This window comes from Pristis pectinata, chromosome 18 (assembly GCF_009764475.1).
Source record: "Pristis pectinata isolate sPriPec2 chromosome 18, sPriPec2.1.pri, whole genome shotgun sequence".
Taxonomy (NCBI): Eukaryota; Metazoa; Chordata; class Chondrichthyes; order Rhinopristiformes; family Pristidae; genus Pristis; species Pristis pectinata.
The window spans coordinates 36,991,392-37,013,930 of NC_067422.1; the positions used below are offsets into that span (position 1 = coordinate 36,991,392).

Sequence of the window (22,539 nt, forward strand, 5' to 3'; positions counted from 1 at the left end):
TGCAGGTTCCCCTCCAAGTCACATACCATTCTGACTTGGAAATACATCATGTCCCTCATCGTCACTGGGTCCTTGAACTCTCTCACCAAAGCATTTGGGAGCATCTTCACCAGTAGGACTGCAGCAGTGCAAGGTGGCAGCTCACCACCACCTCCCCGAGGGCTGTTAAGGATGGGCAATTAATGCTGGCATGCCAGCGACACCCAGATTCCAACAAAGAATGTAACAAGCAAAAAAAATCCACACATTTATTGCAGGGTGAATCTTCCACTCAGCAATAAACACCACTGGGCTCACTTACATCCTCCGGGCCACCATTTGATTGAAGTCACAGTTGGGCTGTTCAGCACAAACTCCTGGGTGGAAGGATCGTAAGTTGCCGTCGTCTCCAAACCACGGATGAATGAGCCTGAAAGTGACAGAGAACTAAAACTGGCAGCAACTGCCTCATTTACAGCACACAACACAGCAGAAGCAAAGCACTTGCACCGCTTGAGATGCGACTGTTCTTGGGACGTGGGCGACACGGGAAAGGCCTCTTTTGCTGCCGGTCCCAGTTCTTTGGAGGTGGGGTGGATCCATCTTGAGCAATAAGGAACTTCACAGGGCTCACTAGAGTTTACCGCATGAACAGTGAGTCAGGCAAGCCAGGTAATAATGTGGGCAGGACACAGTAAACCAGGTAAGGTTAAAATCATTTCATTCTGGCAACAGGTCACTGGTTGCCAGATGTAGGAACCAAGTTTTACAGCTTGTTCAATGGGATGTGAACCAAGCAGAATGCTGGTTCATCACAGGGGAATTGGAAGGTGATTCAACCACATCAGCTAGTTGATTCTCTTAGGACTTTGCCTCGCCTCATGAGCTTGTAGTCGCCACTACCCCCATGTCCAAAGCAGTAAGTAATGTTGCAGCCTGTAAGGTCAGATGTGAGACTCATGAACCTTTGCAGGTCAGATAAGGGCGATCATTCAAAACTTCCAGGATTTTTACACATCACAGGATGTTTAAGCCATAGTCCATTTAACAACTCTGGCCATGCTAAAGAGGAAGAGGCAGAGATTGCAAGGGAGAAGATATCCAAAACATTACATGGTCTATGAATGTTATTCGTCACTGGACAACTTGAAAACAAAACGAATAAATTAGAAAATTTCCACAAAAAAAACGTGACATCAAGTCAGTCAGTCTGCCTGCCTGCTTGGGGTGTTCCCTGGGTAAAATACGATCAAAAATCCTGAGAGTTCCTCTCAAAGATAGAGATTGAAAAAGATTCTCTAAGGAAGATTCCACTGTGGACTGCAGCAATGAGGAAACTTTGTCATGTCTCATTAAAATAAATTTAAAGAGAAAATCACTGCAGATGCTGGAAGTCGGAAATAACCATTTCAAACACTCAGCAGGTCAGGCAGCATCTGTGGAGAGAAACAGTTCTGACAAAGGGTCTTTGACCTGAAACCTGGATGCTTTCCCCTCCCACAGATGTTGCCTGACCTCCTGAGTGTTGCCAACATTTTCTGTTTTTAATTCCTTTTAAAAACTGTCAAATATAATACCCCTCCTACCTCCAGCCCCCATCTCCACCAACCCTCTGCCCGCCCACACAACCCACACTCCTCTGTAGTCGCACCTTTTCTTTCTGTGAAGATCCCTGGCCACACACCATGACAGACCCAGTGGACTCTTTCTAACCTTTTGATTGAAGGCTATGTTAAGAGAGGGAAGCAACCACACATTCTGACAGCAAAACACATGGGCAAGGACTTCAGTACTAACTGCCCATATGCAGAGTTGGTGAAGAAATGGTTGAGCAGAAGCAAAGAGAACCTCCACTACGTGACTCACAACTCTAGTGGATAACTATTAAGAGAACACAGGAGCCACTGACATGCAAGTTAAACCATCCATTCCCCTACAAACTAAGCACAGTGTCATGACCCCAGCGAAGCTTTGTACACCTGATGTGCCCAAGAAGTCATGCTCAAAGAGTTCTAGACTACGTATGGAAAACTGAGCATGTACTATACCATGGCCCATCTCAGTCTGCGCGTAAGTGCCAATGATCTGAAGGTTCCAAGCTGGCATGAAGAAGCGATCTTGCTGTTCAGGAGTAGCCTGGTTGAGGATGGTGGGCAGAAACATGCCTAGGTGGAGATCAATAGGCTCCGGCCGTCCGCGGTGCACGTACCTGTCAGTCAGTGGATTGTAGACATGCACACACAGAGGGGGAGGGAAGAAAAAGTGAGAAAGAAAGATACAGGCAGTCAGTGGGGTGTTGGGATTAGAGAGAGGGAGAGACAGACACACAGACATTAAGTTCCATGAGTGATCTGGTTGATTCTTGCATGCAGCAATGACTGTTGTCAATTTTTTTTAATCAGTTTAGTGCAAAAGAGTGAAAGGAAGCATAATCAGAAATTAAGCACAAGATTTTCAAGAGGCCATTTCATGTGCCCACCATAACACGTCTCGTGCCCCTGATCAGCATTGCTCCACCTGGGTCGACTATTACAGGGGGATGTCCAAATATTTTTCATGAAACCTAGATGTTAGGGACATAACCTAGGTGTAATAGTTAATAGTCTGAGTTATAACCTTTGGTTTGTCTGTGCTAAGCAATCGTAAATGTAAGTTGTTCCAGATATCTACTGATTATGTGCAATTAAACATAGGGATCATACAAAATGTTTTACAAAGTAACTCAAGAATGCTTCAATGAAAGATCCCAGCCACCATCAATGATACAGCACAGAAACAGGCCCCTTGGCCCACCAAGTCTGTCATCATCCACCCAGGTACACTTGTCCTTCATTAATCCTACAGTCTCATCAACTCCCTGCCAGATTCTACCACTCAATCATACATTAGGGAGCAATTTAGAGAGGCCAAATAACCACCAGCACATCTTCAGGACGTGGGAGGAAATTAGAGCACCTGGAGGAAACCCATGTGGTCACAGGGAGAATGTGCAAACTCCACACAGATAGCAAACGAGGTCAGAATTGAACCGGGTCTCTGGCGATCTGAAGCAGCAGCTCTAGTAGTCAGTGCAGGCTGTCATCTGGTCAGCCCTGGCGGTCACATCTTGCAAATGCACCGCATGTCATTCTCAGTCCTACAGGGACAGGGTGCTACATGACCAGAGGCAGCACCAGGCACAGAGGACATCAATGGAAAGGCTATTACTGAAGTGACACCCAATTGCTATTTTTGCATCCCACATGCTGTTCACTGCAGAACACCCATGACCAGCGTTAGTTTGCACCTCATACTCTCCCCCCACCCCACCTCACTGCAACCTTACTCTTGAGCCTTTCTCCTTTAATGCAGCCCTGAACTGTACTGGTCAGATAGTGGTAGAAAAGACAAGACACACTAACTCGATTTATCTTATGCGATAAATCGAATGTATCTGCACCCACTTTAAAATTGCACCTTTTTGAATATATTGCCTAAAATTTCATCTGCTAAGTGTCTGTTATTCCACCAGTCTATGCCTTCTTGAACTTCCTCACTATCCTCCTAACTGTGTGTGGTACTTTGAAGTCATCTGCAAAATTTCCTCAGGGCTTGGTACTGGGATCACAGTCAGCAGTACCAAGCCCTGAGAAAGACCATCCATGCTATCGCTGTCTCCGCCAGTCTGGAAAAGCATCACAAGAACTGTTCTCTGTCCATAAACCTGTCCCTTTCATTACACGGACTTCCACCTTTGACAGATTTAGTGAGCTACTTTATCTAATAGCATACAGAATGAAATGGTTTTCCACCACTTACAAATTAATTTCGGCTCACTTCCAGATCCAATTCCAATAAGCAAGGCCTTGCTCACTTAAATGACAACACAAAAGGCAAAAACACAGTATTTCAAAGCATTTATCCCTTTGTACTTGCCTTCTCCTTTGTGGCTTGCAATAAGCCTGTAAATATAATTATTCAAAAAGAGACAGAAAGCAGTAAACTAAAGGCCAGTCAGCTCAACATCTGTAATAAAAACAGAAAATGCTGGAAACATTCTGCAGGTCAGGTAGCATCTGTGGAAAGAGAAACAGAATAAAACGTTTCAGGTCTAAGACATTTTAAAAAAAAGAACTGATTTCTTTCCAAAGAAGCTGCCTGACCTGTGGAGTCCTTCCAACAATTTCTACTTTTCTCCCCCCAAGTTTTCCAGCATTTGCAGGCTTTTTGATTTTCATAGTTTTACATGTGTCATGGGGAAAATGTTAAACATATAATTTAAGATTATAACAGGATACCTAGGAAAAATTCAAGGTAATTATGTGCCCTGATTAAAATGGATGCACTAAGATTTCCATAAGGTGTTTGATAAAGTGATGCAGCAAAAGTTACTGGACAAAATAAAAGCTCATGATGTAAGAGGTAACATATTGACTGGCTTTTAAACAGGAAACACAGTAAGCATAAGTGGGACTTCTTGGTTGGCAAGTTGCAATGAATGGGTATGCCACAGCGATTAATTCAGGTGCCTTTAACATACTACAATTTATGTAAATTACTTGGATAAAGGCACTGAAGGAATGGTTGCTAAATCTGTTGGACACAGAGACAGGAAAGTAAGTTCTGAAGATGACAAAAAGACTACCAATGGACATAGGTAGGTTAAGTGAATGGGTAAAGATCTGGCCAATGGAGTGTAATGTGGGAAAATGTGAATGGTGAGAAACTGAAGCTCTGAGATGCACAGGGACCCAGCTATCCTAGTACATGATTTGCAAAAGGTTAATATAGTACGTAATCAGGAAAAGTAACAGATCATTAATATTTATTGCTAGGAAATGTTAATACAACCGTAGAGAGCTATGCTTTAGTTATTTAGGTAGTGGTGAGATCACATCTAGAGTCCTGTAATACAGTAGTTAAGGAGGGACGTTAATTTACCAGAAGCAGTTCTGAGAAGGTTTACCAACGATACCCAGATGGGCAGATCGTCTTAGGAGGACTGGTTGGACAGCCTCAGATAGCATGCAATGGAGTTCAGAAGAGTAAGATATGACTTGGTAAATTGGACTTCAGGTGCCAGTGTCAAATAACATGAGCCGATTACACCAAGAACATCTTAATAAAGGGTGTGCATCTTACAAGAATTCTTACAAATTTAAACAGACTAGTTTTGCTTTCAACTTGCCCTTAGCAAAATGAGAGTCTCATTTACTGACAAACCAGGATAAAGATTATTAGCTTTTGCAAATCTCTAGTCCTCTGGCCTGTTTCCTGAGCTGATCCAGGTGAGTATTTCATTCAGATTTTGCTCATTTTTTTAGAAACATAACCACATCACTGTCTGTCTCCCTGTGTCACATACTAGTCCTCAGCTGAGTAGGATTAGGTGACTGACCCTCTCAATCCTCCATCAATGCCTGTCTAGAGGAGAGGGACCAGCATATTGTATCTAGAGATATACAAGGATAGGCCATTCAGTTTTTGTCACTACTGTGCAGTCTTCAAACCCAATGAGTGACAGGATGCAGATCTCACTGTACACCCCTCTCTGGAAGTACTGCAGACCAACATCAGCATCCACTGCCCCCACCCTACCCTCCCCCCTCCCTCTTGGTGCCTTTGACTCAGTATTCAACTGAAACCAGGAGAGAAGCGCTTGGGCGCCTCGCCGGCTCGAAGGCAGATGTTCCCAGAAGCATCATAAATGGAGAACACCTGATGGAGGACCCACCCAGCCATCTTCTGGAAGCACTAACCGTGGCCCAGCTCGGTCTGGGCGTAGGTGCCGATGCTCTGCATGCGGTTAGACAGGTTCAGCCACTTCTCTTTCTGCTCTGGAGTGCACTGGTTCTCCAGGGTGGGTTTGAACATGCTAAAGTGGAGGTTCAGAGGTTCTACCTTTTTGGACAGACAAGCTCTGCAGGGTACAAACAATTGATATAGCATGATGATACGAGCCATGCAACATGTATTGTACACAATACCCAAGCTTTACCTAGCAAGATCTTTTTAGCATTAGAGAAAATACTTCACTACTAAAACGTTTCAGTGTTTTCATGAAGAGGGAGACATCTAACCCACCCCTGTAATGACCCAATAAATAATCCCTTTTGAGGTTTTTGTTGAGGCTAAGAATGTTGGAATAATGGAGAAGAAAAACATTGCCCGTCAAGCACTGCTGTGGGATCAGACAGCTGGGATCTTCTTCCCTCAACCAAAGGGGAGCGCCACTGACTGCAGCTTTCTCTCAGTACAACATCAAGGTGTCAGTCTACATGATGGCACGGGCCCAGAAGTGTTGTACATTGACACGATTCTCTATAATCAATTCTACAGCTGTGATCATGACAGGCAGGGAAAGAATTCAGCATCAAGTGCATTGAAAATTATTCTCTTTTAGTTTTGTGGATACTTCATGTGATTGCTTCTGCAAAAAGCAATGGACATGTACAAAGAGTCCACCCCGTGCCTTAGGAATCAGGCCACCTTCTATTGCTATCCCTGGCCAGATGCGCATGGCTCAAGCTGATGTGAAGCTTCCACTGCTGGCAGTGTTCTCTTCAATGTATCCCCACACGGAAAGCTGCACGATGAGCCAAACACTATCCCATCCAAATCCACATGAACTTCCAGCAAGTGGCAAACCAAACCAGCCCAGTTTCTGTCCTTAACATACGAGTTTTGATTCTAAATCCAGCAATGCTACTTCCCTGCAACCCCCAGTGAAGACCAGCTAAACAAGACCAGGAATGGGAAGTTTCCAGGTCTGCTGCGATACACACAGCAGGAGGATTGGAGGATTCATTTGATCTTCCTTCAAATCAAGTCAGAGGATTGATATTATTGAGGAAACATACCTCAGAGGTACCGTTCCACACCCGAACCACATTTCCTATGCTTAAAAACTGCGAAGAGCAGGATTGACTATCAGTATCAGCAATCTTGATCGTTTGCAAAAGGTTAAATATCTCTGTGATCACACTAATAATCCAGAGGTATTACACGATAATGATGATGTTACCACCAAAGAGTTGATCCACATCTCAGCATCCCCAATACACATCCCACCGTCAAGATTTACTATGCTGATCCACCGTAATATAATTTGGATATCTGATTATGTTTTTTCATAGGCAGGGAGCTTAAAAATACATTAGTGGTCAATGCCCCAACTTACAGTTACTGAAGTGGAATGAAACTGGCTGCTCTGATTCAGGATTACTCACTAATGAACAACAGTTACAAGAACAGTTCCTTCAAACTTTCCTGGGTCCTAGAAAGAGGTCAGGACCTCTGTGCCACAGAAGGATGAGGTGAGAGCTGGACACATTGCACTGCAACATTGGACACAAGATGAAAGCAAAATACTCCCAAAGCAGGAAATCGGAAATAAAACAAGTGCTGGAAATACTCAGTATCCGTGGAGAGAACAAGTCAATGACCTTTTGTCACTGACCCACAACACAAACTCCATTCTCTCTCCACAAATGTTGTTTGACTTGCACATTTCCAGCATTTTCCTTCTTTATATTAGGATGAAAGATTAAACAGGACACTTCACCAGTATGCCTGAGAACACAAAGAAATCAGGTGGACCTGGATGAAAGGCGGGGTTAACCTCACAGCTGCTCGGGAGAATCCTAGCAAACGATGCTAGGAGGTGTGTCAGTATCAGCAAAGATAGTGCACAGTCTGAGGCAAGTATTCACATTAAACTCACATAAAGAATACAGTTAAAATCTAAAGCACCATTTCAACCACACTGGAAATTCTTCTGATAGTTTGACCAACCAGGTCAGAAACATGTTGTTCAATGGGTGCAACAGAAATACAAACAAAGCCAATTTCATTTCTTTGCTTTAGCTTTTCAGAAGTTGGGACATTCTTGCTAAATCTGGAAATCCAATCCTCCCATGAGAAAGAATGCAACCTGAAGGAGATAAAGACACATGGTCAGGTCTGAAGAGATATTTATAATTTTGATGGCTAGCGCACTCACAACCTTGGATTGTATACATATACATTTCACATCAGAACATTTTACACAGGTATCTGAAGAGGCAGTGTAGTGTGGGTGATGTGGGCATCTTTGCAGCCCCTCAGTCGGACAACGATACATCTAACAGATGCCAGCACTTGGTCTTGGAATGTTGCCATGAGGGTCTTGTGCTTCTCTGATGAAACTGGGTGTTGATTACGACAAGACGGTGCTCCAAGTATTTTGTCAGCTGAAGGACTCCCTTGGATTAGCTTCCCCTGCTCCATCCTTGCCTACTGCTCACAGCTTGCCAGAGTACCCTGTCTTCTTCCATCCCAGCTATTTTTTCAAGTTTGGCATGGAAGTCCTCCTTGACCTCAGAGTGGGTCATACGCACCAATGACCAGAGTGGGTTAGTTCCAGATCAGAGTGAACTGAAAGGCCACCTGAGCATAAATCGCTGAGACACCAATCTAGCTCATTCTTAATGGTGATGCTCTGTGAGGACTGTTTACCCTCCCAGAAGGTGGCACACCCACTGCCTTATTCCTGAAACTGGCCACCTCTTGCCCCTTGTGCCTCAATTCAGGGTGATGATGTTGATGTCAAAGCCCAAGCTACGATAGCAGGGAGATGCACAGGTCGATTGCTGCTGGATTGTCCACCAGGTTCCTGGCATTCCTAGTCCCAAAATTCATACTGCAGAGTGGAAGTTGACCGCGTGTGGTCTCTTGTAAGGTGAGTTAGCCATAGCACACCAGCTACTACTGGAGTGAACAGAGCAAGAGGGGGCCATTGGACTGGAGACCAGGCTCTGGTGCATGGGATTTGAAAATGATCACACAGTAGCACGTCAACCAGAACTTGCCGTCTTGTGTGCGCACGCACACACACACACGGGTTCCAGCACAGGAGCCACAAGAGACTGCGGATGCTGGAATCTGAAGCAACACACAATCTGCCGGAGGAACTCAGCAGGACAAGCAGCATCTGTGGGAGAAAAGGAACTGTCGACACCCTGCATCACGACAGGGTGGAGAGGCAAGATGGCCAGTATAAAGAGAAGGGGAGTGGGAGACAGATTCAATTGAGGCAATTGGTGGACTGAGGAGGGGCGTAAGATGACAGGCAGGTAGTGCCAGGTAGGGGAGGTGAGTGGCTGTGAAGTTGGAAGACAGTGGCAGGTGGATGATAGATGGAGGCAGACAGAGAGCGAGGAACAAGGGGGAAGGGAAAAAAAAACAGATGGAGCAAGGTGGAGGGAGGGGAGTGTGAAGGTTGGAGACGGCTGCTGCAGGGAGATAAGCAGGAACACAAACTGTTACCAGGGCTGGATTCTGGTAAGTAAAGGAGGTGAGAATGGGACTCATTAGGGGAGAGGTGAATGGCAGAACCAGTTTTAGGGGGATCCTGTGCGTGAAGTGGGTGGCCAAGGATGGACAGGTCAGTGCAGGAATCCCATTCCCACATTGACCTGTCCACCCTTGGCCCTCTCTACTGACAGAACGAAGCCCAACACAAACTGGAGGAACAACACTTTATATTCCAATTGGGTAGTCTGCAACCCAATGGCATGAATATTGAGTTTTCCAATTTTAACAACATTTTCAATTCCTCCCCCACCCCCCCCCCCACCCTTTTCTGCCCCCCTCCTCCTGATCCTCCAGTCCTCCCATTTTTGTCCCCTTTCCCCACACATCCCCATGGCCTCCCTTCATCCCCTTCCCCCTCCTGGTTCCATCCACCCACTTCACACACAGGATCCTCCTCACTCCTCACCCCCCCCTCCGCCTGGTTCCAACTGCTGTTCACCTCTCCCCTTATGGTTCCCATTCTCAACTCCTTTATTTATCTGAATACAGCTCTGGTAACGCTTTGTGTCCCTGCTTATCTCCCTCCAGCAGCCGTCTCCTCTCTTCACATCCCCTCCCCGCACCTTACTCCATCTGTTTTTTCCCCTTTTTCCTCTCTCTCTGTCTGCTTCCATCCATCATTCACCTGCCACTGTCTTCCAACTCCACCCCTGCTCACCACCTGCTTGTCATCTTACACCCCTCCTCAGTCCACCAATCACCTCAGAATCCTTTCTCACCACTCCCCCCCTCCTCTTTATACCGGCCATCTCTCCTCTCCACTCTCAGTCCTGATGCAGGGTTTCGACCCGAAACGTCGACAATTCCTTTCCTCCCTCATATGCCACTCGACCTGCTGAGTTCCTCCAGCAGATTGTGTGTTGCTCCAGCACAGGAAACCCACTCACTGATCAGCCTCTGTGGAAGGCGAAAGGCAGTAGGAAAATATTGACAAGGTAGTAGATTGCAAAAAAAAATAGTATATGTTGGTTCTTAAAAATAGTATTTTAAAATTAAAGAAAAAATTGGAAGGCTGGATGAGGTACAAGGAAGAGCACCAAGAAGGGTTTGGGAGGACTGAGGAGGAACTCAAGGCAAGGATCAGAAAGCATCACAGAAAGGAGGCGGCCCTTCAACCCATTGTCGCCATGCCAGTCCCACTGTTCAGCACCCGCTCCATGGCCCTGCAGGTCAAACTCTTCAAGTATAGTCTTGTTTAAATATACTTTCCGATTTTAAGGAAAAAGATATATTTGATTCCTTCTTGGGATGCGCAAAAGTGTGCAACACAAAATGGCGGTTGCAAGACAAAATTGCTACCACTGTGCAAGGCACAGTAGTGTAATGGTTAGCGTAACGCTTTACAGGGCCGGCGACCCGGGTTCAAATCCGGTCACTGTCTGTAAGGAGTTTGTACGTTCTCTCCGTTTCTGTGTGGGTTTTCTCTGGGTGCTCCAGTTTCCTCCCATATTCCAAAGACGTACAGGTTAGGAAGTTGTGGGCACGCTATGTTGGCGCCGGAAGCGTGGCGACACTTGCGAGCTGCCCCCCCCAAATCACTAAGCAAAAAGATGTATTTCACTGTGTGTTTCGATGTACGTGACTAATAAAGATCTCTTATCTTATTTGTGTTAGCTTGGAATGTGGGAATGTTTTGAGAAAGTAAAAAGGGTACCAATCCATAGCCTTGAGAGTAGGTAATGATGAAAAGCTTTATTGTCTGGGAAAGGAAAACTGATACGCAGGTGCTGGTGTACCATGCGAAAGTACTAGAGTAAGGGGTTTTAAGGGGAAAAAAATGGGGCTACTTCATTCGGGGTCGGGGGGGGGGGGGGGGGGGCGGCGAGTGAGAGAAGACAGTGGAAGCCCCTGTCGGACAGCTGGGGTTCCCTGCAGCACTCTGTAGATCAGTTCACTGTGAGGTTGAACAGTGTTCTTTATATTCTATCATTCTGTTGTTTTCGAAGTGGTTAATGAGTAGTTTTCATATCATCCTAAACGTGTCTTTATAACCTTTAACACGAGGACAGTGTCTCCTTTGGTTGTGAATATGTCTTGCTGCTAAATCAGAAAAGAACAGGGAATGAATTTCAAAATATTTTCGATACACTGAGGAACATCATGGACTTGAAAAGTTAATTCTTTCTCTTGCCAAAAGGTGCTGCCTGATCCACTGAATATTTCCAACAACATGTGTTTACAAACCATTACCTTTTGTCACAGAAACAGATCACCTAAACAGGCCCCTCAGTCTTTAATGTCCACGCTGACCATTGACTACCCACTCTGCTAATCTCATTTACCTTTCACTTCTTGTCATTGAGCCAACTTTGGATCCAGTTTGTCATGTCATGACCGTGTGGCCAGATTCTGCTCTAACTCCATCTACAAGTTTGCAGATGATACCACCGTTGTAGGCCGTATCACAAACAACGATGAGTTGGGGTACAGGAAGGAGATAAGACAGCTTAATGGAATGGTGTCATGACAACAACCTTTCCCTCAATGTCAACAAAACAAAAGAGCTGGTCATTGACTTCAGGAAAGGGGGCGGTGTACGTGCACCTGTCTACATCAATGGTGCTGAGGTCGAGAGGGTTGAGAGCTTCAAGTTCCTGGGAGTGAACATCACCAACAGCTTATCCTGGTCAAATCATGTAGATGCCACGGCCAAGAAAGCTCACCAGTGCCTCTACTTCCTCAGGAGGCTAAAGAAATTTGGTTTGTCTCCTTTGACACTCATCAACTTTTATTGATGCACCACAGAAAGCATCCTATCTGGATGCATTACGGCTTGGTACGGCAACTGTTCTGCCCAGGACCGTAAGAAACTGCAGAGTTGTGGACACAGCCCAGTGCGTCACAGAAACCAGCCTCCCCTCCTTGGACTCTGTCTCTACCTCTCGCTGCCTTGGTGAAGCAGCCGGCATAATCAAAGACCCCACTTACCCAGGTCATTCTCTCTTCCCTCCCTTATACGATGAGATGGACTCTGACCTCACGATCTACCTTGCACCTTATTGTCTACCTGCACTGCACTTCCTCTGTGGCTGTGACACTTTGTACCATTATTGTTTTTACCTGTACTACCTCAATGCACTCTGTACTAACTCAATGTAACTGCACTGTGTAATGAATTGACCTGTACGATTGGTATACAAGTTTTTCTCTGTTCCTCGGTACAAGTGACAATAATAAACCAATACCCTTGTCAGGATCTCTTAGGAATTTTATCATTTTGACCAGCCTGCCACATGGGATCTTCTCAAATGCCTTGCTGAAATCCACTTAGAGGCCGATTAATCCTCTGTTACCTCCTCAAAAAGTTTAATTTTTAGTCAGACTGGTTGATTCTAGTTTAGATGCAACAGTGAATCATTGCAAAACCACACGTGAAATGGTGTGCGCAGCACTTGCAGAAGGATTTTGTGGGAATGGGCAGCTAACTTAAAATCGGGCCTGTCTTCATTGGAGTGAGGAGAATACAGATGGTGGGTCAAAGAGCCTGTTTCTGTGCTGTATGACTCAAATAATGAGGCAATTTAATCTATATATAATTATTAAGGGATGGTGAACAGTAGGTATGCTTTACATGAGTGCTTTACATGACTTAGAACTGGGTTCATGAATGGAAGACTAAAATGCACCAGAGAAAAGGAGAAACTCTGCATAACAGCAGCCTCTTGATTAAAAAAAAATATAAAATGCATTGCCATCTTTTAGAAGGGACGTCAAGCCAACTAATATTGGCATCACAGTGCAATCGATGCTGAAATTATACCATAATAACCATTATAGAAAATGGAAACAAAAAGATTTCCATGTTACTGGGAATTTAAAAGTTGCATGGGTGACTGTATAAAGAGAGCAATGTTTTCTGAAATTGCCTATTTAGCTTCTTCTGGTCTTGTGGCTAGTAAAACCAAAAAGTTTATGCATGGATAAGTTAATTTGGAGGTTGGATTCTTGTCAGTTGTGTAACAGCTGTTGACAAAGGGGCTTTATTCTCACCAGCCTTGGTTCCAAGAGCATTACAATAAAATCACTGTAACAAAAGCTGATCAGTGGATCCAGATTATGAGCATTATTTAGTTCAATTTTTTTTTAAACAATACAATAATTTACTAGCTATGATATGACCAATTGCCTGCAGTACTAGTCTGCTATAGTTTTTGACATTCAGATCCAACTTAAGCTCAAGGGTTTGGAGGATTTGTATCAGGGCAGGAAGGATGGGGTTCTAACCAATTTCCAAAATGAGTTCATAAAATAAATGAATAACCAGTAGATTAAAGTACTGGCTAAGGTTTTGCCTATTTACTGCCATGACATCATTAACTGTTTTTAAGCAACTTAAATGCTCAACATTCTTTTCCAAAGCTGTTCAATCTTGGTCTCAGGTAACAATGAAGCAGAGTAAAAGGTAATGGGGGCCTGAACCACAGCATTGAATGCAAGAGAAAGAAGTGAGTGTGCTGAAGGTACAAGCATGGTAGTTGAAACAGCCTTATACCAGATCCAAGTTGCCCTTAGTTCTGGGTTATGCTTTTATGATACTTACTTTCACATATGCAATTAATTCCTTTGATCTAACAGATTTATAAAATCTCAAACTAAACGCTGCAAACAGTAGGTCACCATTAATTTCATTTGATGGAATGTTTGACTCAATCAGATGGCGAAGGACAGACCAATGCAAAGGAAGCAGACACTGAAAGAGTTGTCAAGTTGACAGCTTCAATCATTCTCCACACACAGGAGCTGCCTTATAAACAGAATGGGCCTAGTGCTCATACACGTCCATTTCTCCATCTGGGACTAGAGTTTATAATATGTGGACTGCACCCAATCTCCATGACACAGTAACAAAAAAGGACACTGAATGTATTGAATGCAGGGTATTTGGAATTTACTAATTAAGCTACTCAATAATTAATCTGACAGAGAAGTGGTCTTAATTTCAAAACAAAAGACAAAATAGATGTGTTCTATTCCTAAGTACTAAATGAAACCTCAGATTACCACGTTCCCATATTAACCCACACTACTTTACATCAAATCTATAATTTTATTTAACAATATAGATGTTAACAAATCTAGCCTCATTTGAGTGGCTTGATTTGAATTACTGGGTAGTTCAGAAGTGCTTTCAATTAACAGAACTGTACACATTAAATTTCAATAGGTCAACGACTTATTTTTACCAAGTTTGACAGCACCAGATTTGTTTTTGTGGAAGATATTCTTAAACTTCTCTGAGTGGCTCTGCAGGCAAACAGTACTTTGGCTGCTGGCCCATAAAAACCACAAGAGGACCTTGACCCACGTCCCTTCATTCTACTCAAAAGCACACTGGCTCTTCCAACAAATCCACATGAATGTAGGAAAAATGGAGGGTTACAGACTGTGTAGGAGGGAAGGGTTAGATTGATCATGAAGGAGGTTTATATAGGTCAGTACAACATCATGGGCTGAAGGGCCCGTACTGTTCTATGTTCTAGCTCCAGGCTGTTACTCTAGAGGACTAATTGCAGCAGTGACGTATTGTAAACACTTCTCCACAAAGTAAATTCTCAGTGTATAAATCACACGAGGCATAACTAGAGCGAATGCAGTCTTTTTCCCCACGGTTGGGAAATCATGAACTAGAAGGCATAGGTTTAAGACAAGAGGGGAGAGTTTGAACGTTCTCCCTGTGTCTGCGTGGGTTTCCTCCGGGTGCTCCGGTTTCCTCCCACATTCCAAAGACGTACAGATTAGGAGCTGTGTGCATGCAATGTTGGCGCTGGAAGAGTGGCGATACTTGCAGCCTGGCCCCCCCCCAGCACATTCTCAGTAATGCAAAAAGACGCATTTCACTGTGTGTTTCGATGTACACATGACTAATAAATAAATATCTTAAATAGGAACCTCAGGGTAATTTTTTCTTTTAAAAACACAGAGGGTAGTATGTATATGGAACGAACTGCCAGAGGAAGCAGTTGAGGCAGGTATAACAACAACTTTTAAAAGACAGTTGGACAGGTATATAGATAGGAAAGGCTTAGAAGGTTATGGGCTGAACACTGGCAAATGGGCATCTTGGTCGGCATGGACGAATTGGCCTGAAGGGCCAGTTTCTGTTTTATATGACTATGAGAATTTGTAAAACACACGTGGGACTTCAAGGGGCTCAGGATCACTCCATGGAACAGAATATATGGGAGAACAAAAGTTAGGCCATTCTGCCTCTCAATTAGATCATTAGATAAATGCTTGGATGTTTAGGATTAAAATAATAAGACATTTCTTCACTCAAGAGGTCGGTGAAGCTTTAGAATTCTCTGACCTGGCCATACTTCTCTCATTATATTTGTGGGCACAGAGGTAACCATTATTTAATATATAGATTAAATTGCCTCATTATTTGAGTCATACAGCACAGAAACAGGCTCTTTGACCTACCATCTGTATTCTCCTCACTCCAATGAAAATAGGCCTGATTTTAAGTTACCTGGAAGCATCCTAGTGAATCTACACTGCAGCATCTCCATTCCCACAAAATCCTTCTGCAAGTGCTGCACACACCATTCCACGTGGTTTTGGAATGATTCCCTGTTGCATCTAAACTAGAAAACCCAGTAATTCATCAGCTCTTCTTTAACAATCTTCCTTCATTATAGTAGTTCCAGAGGATTGGGGATCTCTAATATACTGTTGTTTAAAAAGGGAGGAAAGGATAAATCAAGTAATTACAGACCAGATAGGTTCAGGGAAGATTACTGGAATGAATTCTAAGGGATACTGAGGTGGGAGAATGTGTACAAACTGGATCAATGAGCTTTCTACAACACACACCTCTTGAAGAACATGATTTCCTCTGGGTCTGAGATGGCATGCTCTTGGATCTTCTTCACCATCAGGGAACTTTTCCTCACTGCTACATCGTAGCGCTCACTATAGGTCATGAAGTTCAGGTCTTCATGTTGGAGTTCGGGATCATTAAGCGCAAGAGATTCTGAAATATAAAGGAAAACGAGCACAGAGGGATCAATATAAGATAACCCAATCGGGCATCCAATCACAGATCACTGCGGTTGATCAGTGTTGAGCTCCAATCATTTGGTCAAGTTTCATATAATGGAATTCAACTGATACTAAGTGAAAATACTCTTCCACTCAGTATCCTCACTTGCACTCCACATCATGGACCAGTTACCAAGTTTTTCCTACAGTACAACTGCCCCCAGGCTCTGACCACAGAGCTATGACCATACTAAAAATAAATGCATTGTCCCATATACTCCCTGGAAATATGTTTAAATGAAGCAGAAATGCAAAGCAACTTGTGGGTTACAGACAGAGAGCAGCAATCAAAGATTAAAGCTACACACTTAAAAGGAAATGAAGCTCCAGGCTTTATTTCCAGAGAAACAGACCAAAGCAAGGATGTTATGTTAACTGTAACTGCTTCGCAGTTAGCATGCTTTGTACAATTCTAGTATTCAAGTTAGTAAAAGTATTTAGAAAAACAGGGGAAAATGAAATACACATTGATGTTGAAAGAGCAATCAAAAGGCTTGGACTCATTTTTTTCAATAGATAGATACGCGTAAAGGGTTGAGGGATGAATTGATGGAAGTCTAAATCTGTAAAGGGCTTTTAAGGAGTAGATGAAGAAAGATTTCCATGTGAGGGAACTCAAAACTATGGGCTATTAATATTAGAAAGTCACTAACACATTGAATAAAGAATTCAAAATATTTTACCCAGACAGCTGTCAGAATTTAGAACATATAAACTGGTGGAATAAGGCCAAAACAGACAAATACACAATAAAAGAACATAATGGAGAGAGATTGATTTGATTGACTGTGCAGATGGGTACTTAACAGTTGGCATGGACAGAGTGGGGCAAAGGTCATGTTTCTGCGTTCATGACTCTGAGAGAAAAGCAGAATAGTGTTAAAATGAAGAGACTACAAAATGCTGCTGTAAAAGGATCTAGGTGCCACTGAATATAAATTGCAGGGAAGTTAACATGCAGGTACAGCAAGTAATTAGGATGGCAAATAGAACGTTAGCCTTCATTGCAGGAAAACTGAGTGCAAAAGTGGGCAATACTTGTTACAACTGCACAGGGCAGAAGGCGAGACTGTACTCTACTCTTGCTCTGGTGAAACTTTAACAGCTTCACTCTCCATCTGATCCACTGTGCACTTCCAGAATTTTCCATTCTCACTCAATAGTCTTTTTTTTTGTTTTGAACAGATTTAAACTGCGATCACTCCATCAATCCCCGTGTGACTTCAGAAATTAGGCAAATGGCTCTGCATAAGTTTCTATCCAATAAGTTTGCTAACGTTGACCAGAAACCTGACAGCTACCAGACTGCTGACCTAATTAAGGTGCTTGGCAACGATGTGCTTTATGAGGGGAACCTGATGCAGCAGCTGAACGTGTGCCACATGCGATTCCAGTCCACACGATCTGCTTGACTTGTAATACCCTTAGTGACAATTTAGAAAAATGGTACAGGTGCAAATTAAGTCAGGAATTTTTTTTTATATACACATTTTTATTTTATTACTTTTTTATTCAAAACTATACTGCCCTCCTGTTCTCCATGTGCAAGTCTAGAATATACACTCTATCAACATTAGATAGAATTCACAACAGACCATTCAGCCTAATGGATCCACATCAGTGTTTATGTTCCACAGTTACCGTCCTCCCATCAATTCATCAGCACATCCTCCAATTCCTTTCTCCCTCACGTTTCCTTACGTTCCTCAACTGCATCCATTTACCTCAACATCTCCATCTGGTAGCACCTTCCACTTATTGCTTTTTCTTTTTTTTGAAAATTTTATTTTTGATAGACTTTCATTGTTTAACAACCCTTAATTTAGTGTTTTCCCCCCCCTTCAACTGGAACCACCTTCTCTACTCAAGGATCTCAGTCAGGTCAACCTTCAGCCTTCCCTTTATTCAAGAGCAGACTTTGTTCACAGTTCTCCATTCTGTTATTCCACTAAGTATGTACATTCTTTGGCACCTTTTCCTCTAATCAAAACAACTTTTTGTAAAATAGAGCCCAAAGAAATAATCCATCCCGTGGCTAAGGCTGCAAGTAAAATGTTACTGTTAGTAAGGGTGGCACAGTGGTGTAGCTAGTAGAGCTGCTGTCTCACAGCACCAGAGATCTGGGTTCAATTCTGACCTTGGGTGCTGTCTGTGTGCAGTTCGCAAATTCTCCTCCTGGTGCTCTGGCTTCCTCCCATATCCCAAAGCTGTGATGCTATGTTAATTAGCATTGTTTATGGATGGTGAGAGGTAGATTCCCAGGGGAAAACATGGTACACTCTGATACCACCGTTGTAGGCCGTATCCCAAACAGTGATGAGTCTGAGTACTCAATTAAACTACATCTCTTCTGCCAGTACATGATCCATATCCCTCCATTCCCTGCATATTCATCTGTCTAACAGCCTCTTAAACACCACTATGGTATCTGCCTCCACCACTCCTCCTGACAGCCCATTCCAGGCACCAACCTCTCTCAGTGTAAAAAAAAACTTGCCTCGCACATCTCCTTTAATCTTTCCCCCCTCACCTTAAATTCTATCCTGGGAAAAAGAGTCTGACTCTCTATCTATGCCTTTTATAATCTTCTATCAGGTCTCCCCTCAGCCTCCAATGATCCAGAGAAAACAACCCAAGTTTGTCGAACCTCTCCTGAAAGCTCACACCCTCTAATCCAGGCAGCATACTGGTGAAACTCATCTGTACCCTTTCCAAAGCCTCCACATCCTTCCTGTAATCCACCTTCAGGTTGAGCACTTCCAGTCAAGGGAAGTTTACATCAACCATGGAGTACAGGAAGGAGATAGAGAGCTTAATGGAATGGTGTCATGACAACAATCTTTCCCTCAATGTCAACATAAGAGATGGTCATTGACTCCAGGAGAGGGGGCAGTGTACATGCACCTGTCTACATCAATGGTGCTGAGGTCGAGAGGGTTGAGAGCTTCAAGTTCCTAGGAGTGAACATCACCAACAGCCTGTCCAGTCCACGGCCAAGAAAGCTCACCAGTGGCTCTACTTCCTCAGGAGGCTAAAGAAATTTGGTTCGTCCCCTTTGACTCTCACCAACTTTTACCCATGCACCATAGAAAGCATCCTATCTGGATGTATCACGGCTTGGTACAGCAACTGCTCCGCCCAGGACCGCAAGAAGCTGCAAAGAGTTGTGGACACAGCCCAGCACATCACGGACACCAGCCTCCCCTCCTTGGACTCTGTCTTTACCTCTCGCTGTCTTGGTGAAGCAGCCAGCATAATCAAAGACCCCACCCACCCGGGACATTCTCTCTTCTCTCCTCTTCCATTGGGTAGAAAATACAGGAGCCTGAAGGCACGTATCACCAGACTTAAGGACAACTTCTACCCCACTGTGGCAAGACTATTGAACAGTTCCCTTATACAATGAGATGGACTATGACCTCATGATCTATCTTGTTGTGACCTTGCACTTTATTGCACTTCAGTCTCTGTAGCTGTGACACTTTACTCTGTACTGTGATTGTTTTTACTTGTACTACATCAATGCACTCTGTACTAACTCAATGTAACTGCACTGTGTAATGAATTGACCTGTATGATCGGTTTGTAAGACAAGCTTTTCACTGTACCTCGGTACAAGTGACAATAATAAACCAATACATTTCATGTAGAAGTTACATTGCTGTGACAATGTCAGGTTCCCATTGTGCCCTGGACAAGAATACCTCCAACCACTCTCCCCAAAGTCTCCTCAACTAAAGGGAACTTAAATTTTACACAGATGTAGGAGGTTCCTCGCGCTGGAGGTTTGAGAGAACAGATGGATATCACCCAAAAGGTAAACAGAGCAAGATGAAAAAAAGTAAACACAGTGCTATCAGGAAGCATAGAGTTCCAAACTTCAATGGAAGCTATCAAGTTACTTAGAAAACACACACACACTCAGGCTGGTTATTGATTATGTTCCTAACTCCATTTGTATCACCCAAGTTATTGGGGACCAATGCAGTAAAAAGATAACCTGCTGAATGTGGCTGCTGACTCTCTACAGGGAGACCACATTAACCTCCAAAGAGTGCTTCCAAGTTTTATTTCTGGGAGCAGGACTGGAACACACTGTGCATGAGGAAAGAAAGTGACATTGCAATGCACTGGGGTAAAGTCTTCACTCAGTCACTTTACTCCTGTGGACCGGTCACTGTGGGACTTACACCACACACAGCCCTTTGAGCCACTGGCAATGTGATAGTGAAGGTGGGCAGGTGAGGGGGGGGGGGGTGGAGAGGGGGCTCAGAGTAAAGAACAGCCTCAGCACTGCTCATCATCCCACAACAGCCAAGACCTCCCCACCCAATCCACCCCCACCCACCAGAACCCTCCTATCCCCCGATCCTCCCACACCTTCTCCCCTCAACTATGCCCTCCCCAGAACCCCCTCCCCCAGCCCCCAGAACCCCCTTCCCCCCAGACCCCCACCCACTCCCCTCCCCCCGGACCCCCACCACCACTCCCCTACCCACCACCACCCCCTCCCCCAGGACCCCCCCCACCACCCCCCCCTCCCCCAGGACCACCCCCCACCCACCCACCCACCACCACCACCCCCTCCCCCAGGACCCCCCCCCCCACCCACCCACCACCACCACCACCCCCACCCCCTCCCCCAGGACCCACCACCAGCACCACCCCTCCCCCAGGACCCCCCCCCCCCCACCACCACCACCACCTCCCCCAGGAGCCCCACCACTACCACCCCCTCCCCCAGGACCCCCCCCCCCCCACCACCACCCCTCCCCCCAGACCCCCCCCCCCACCACCACCACCACCCCTCCCCCCGGAACCCCCCCCACCACCCCTCCCCCCAGACCCCCCCCCCCCCCACCACCACCACCACCACCACCACCCCTCCCCCCGGACCCCCCCCCACCACCACCCCTCCCCCCGGACCCCCCCCCCACCACCCCTCCCCCCAGACATCCACCTTCACCCCAACACATCCCTGTGTCGCCCCGGGGCTGACGGCGGCCCCCGCCCCTCACCGATCTCCCGCCGACGCCGGGTTTTCTCGGGCCCCCCATCCAGGAGGTGGGTGAGGGCCTCGGTGGGGAAGGTCGCCGACTCCCGCTCCCTGCGCAGGTCCAGGTTCATGGCGGCGGCTCCCGCTCCCAGCACACCCCGCGACCGCACTCCCGGCCGCAGCGGGACAGCCGCCCTCCTTAAACTGGTAATGTCCACGTCGCTGCTGGTGGGGACCGGAGCTTTCCTTAAAGGGGTAATGTCCACCTCAGACAGGGTGGGAGACTGGTGCTTTCCTGAAAGGTGCAATGTCCATCCCAGAGAAGGTGGACAGGTGCTGACTTAAAGAGGCACTGTCTACCCAAGGAGGTGGGGACACAAGAGAGATGCTGGAAATCTGGAGCAACACACGCAAAAAAGGTGGGGGAACTCAGCAGGTCAGGCAGCATCTATGGAGGGAAATGAACAGCCGAGACCCTTCATCAGAAGTGGAAAGGAAGAGGGCAGAAGCCAGAATAAAAGGGTGGGGGGAGGGGGAGGAGAACGAGCTGGCAGGTGATAGGTGACGCAGGTGAGAGGGGCAAGGTAGGTGGGTGGGGGAGGGGGTGTAAAAGGGAGTGATGTGAGAAGCTGGGAGGTGACAGGTAGAAGAGGAAAAGGGCTGAAGGAGAGGACAGTAGACCATGGAATGAAGGGAAGGAGGTGGGGAACCAGAGGGAGATGGTGGGGAGTTCGAGAGGGCAGGGGAGGGGAAACAGAAGGGGTGAAGGCGCCACAGGAATCAGGGGGAGAAAAGACAAGGGAGAAGGAAAACAGAGGAGAGGGGTTACCAGAAGTTAGAGAAATCGATGTTGCTGCCATCAGGTTGGAGACGACCAAGATGGAAATATGAGGTGTTGCTCCTCCAACCTGCGTCCAGCCTCAATGTGGCAGTGGAGGAGTCAGTGTAGGAATGAGGAGTGGAATTAAAATGGCTGGCCACCAGGAGATCCTGGCTGTTGTGATGGATGGAGTGAAGGTGCTCGACGAAGTGGTCCCCCAATCTGCGTCGGGTCTTTGGAAACCATTATTTTTAAGAATATACTTTATTCATGAAAATGTCAGATGTATATAATACAGAACATTCGAGCCAATGTTTTCATCATGTCATGTTATTCCGTTTACTTAACGTTGGTGCAACATCAGTTC

At 45.3% G+C, this 22,539-nt stretch overlaps 1 protein-coding gene across 3 annotated transcripts in view; it reads right to left on the reverse strand.

Moving 5' to 3' along the window:
* The window catches only part of acox1 (acyl-CoA oxidase 1, palmitoyl), a 42,856-nt gene extending 21,336 nt beyond the window's left edge, over window positions 1-21,520 (reverse strand). The window contains exons 1-4 of one of the 3 annotated variants that reach the window (XM_052032756.1): window positions 21,375-21,520; window positions 16,129-16,288; window positions 5,718-5,878; window positions 302-409 (exon numbers count right to left, since the gene is read on the reverse strand). In XM_052032756.1, coding sequence (XP_051888716.1) covers window positions 302-409; window positions 5,718-5,878; window positions 16,129-16,288; window positions 21,375-21,483 — 538 coding nt within the window. In that variant the 5' untranslated portion in view covers window positions 21,484-21,520. Of the gene's footprint in view, window positions 1-301; window positions 410-2,027; window positions 2,189-5,717; window positions 5,879-16,128; window positions 16,289-21,374 lie in introns of those variants that run through there. The other 2 variants (XM_052032755.1, XM_052032757.1) reach the window with 2 other exon arrangements.
* Window positions 21,521-22,539: the final 1,019 nt, after the last annotated feature.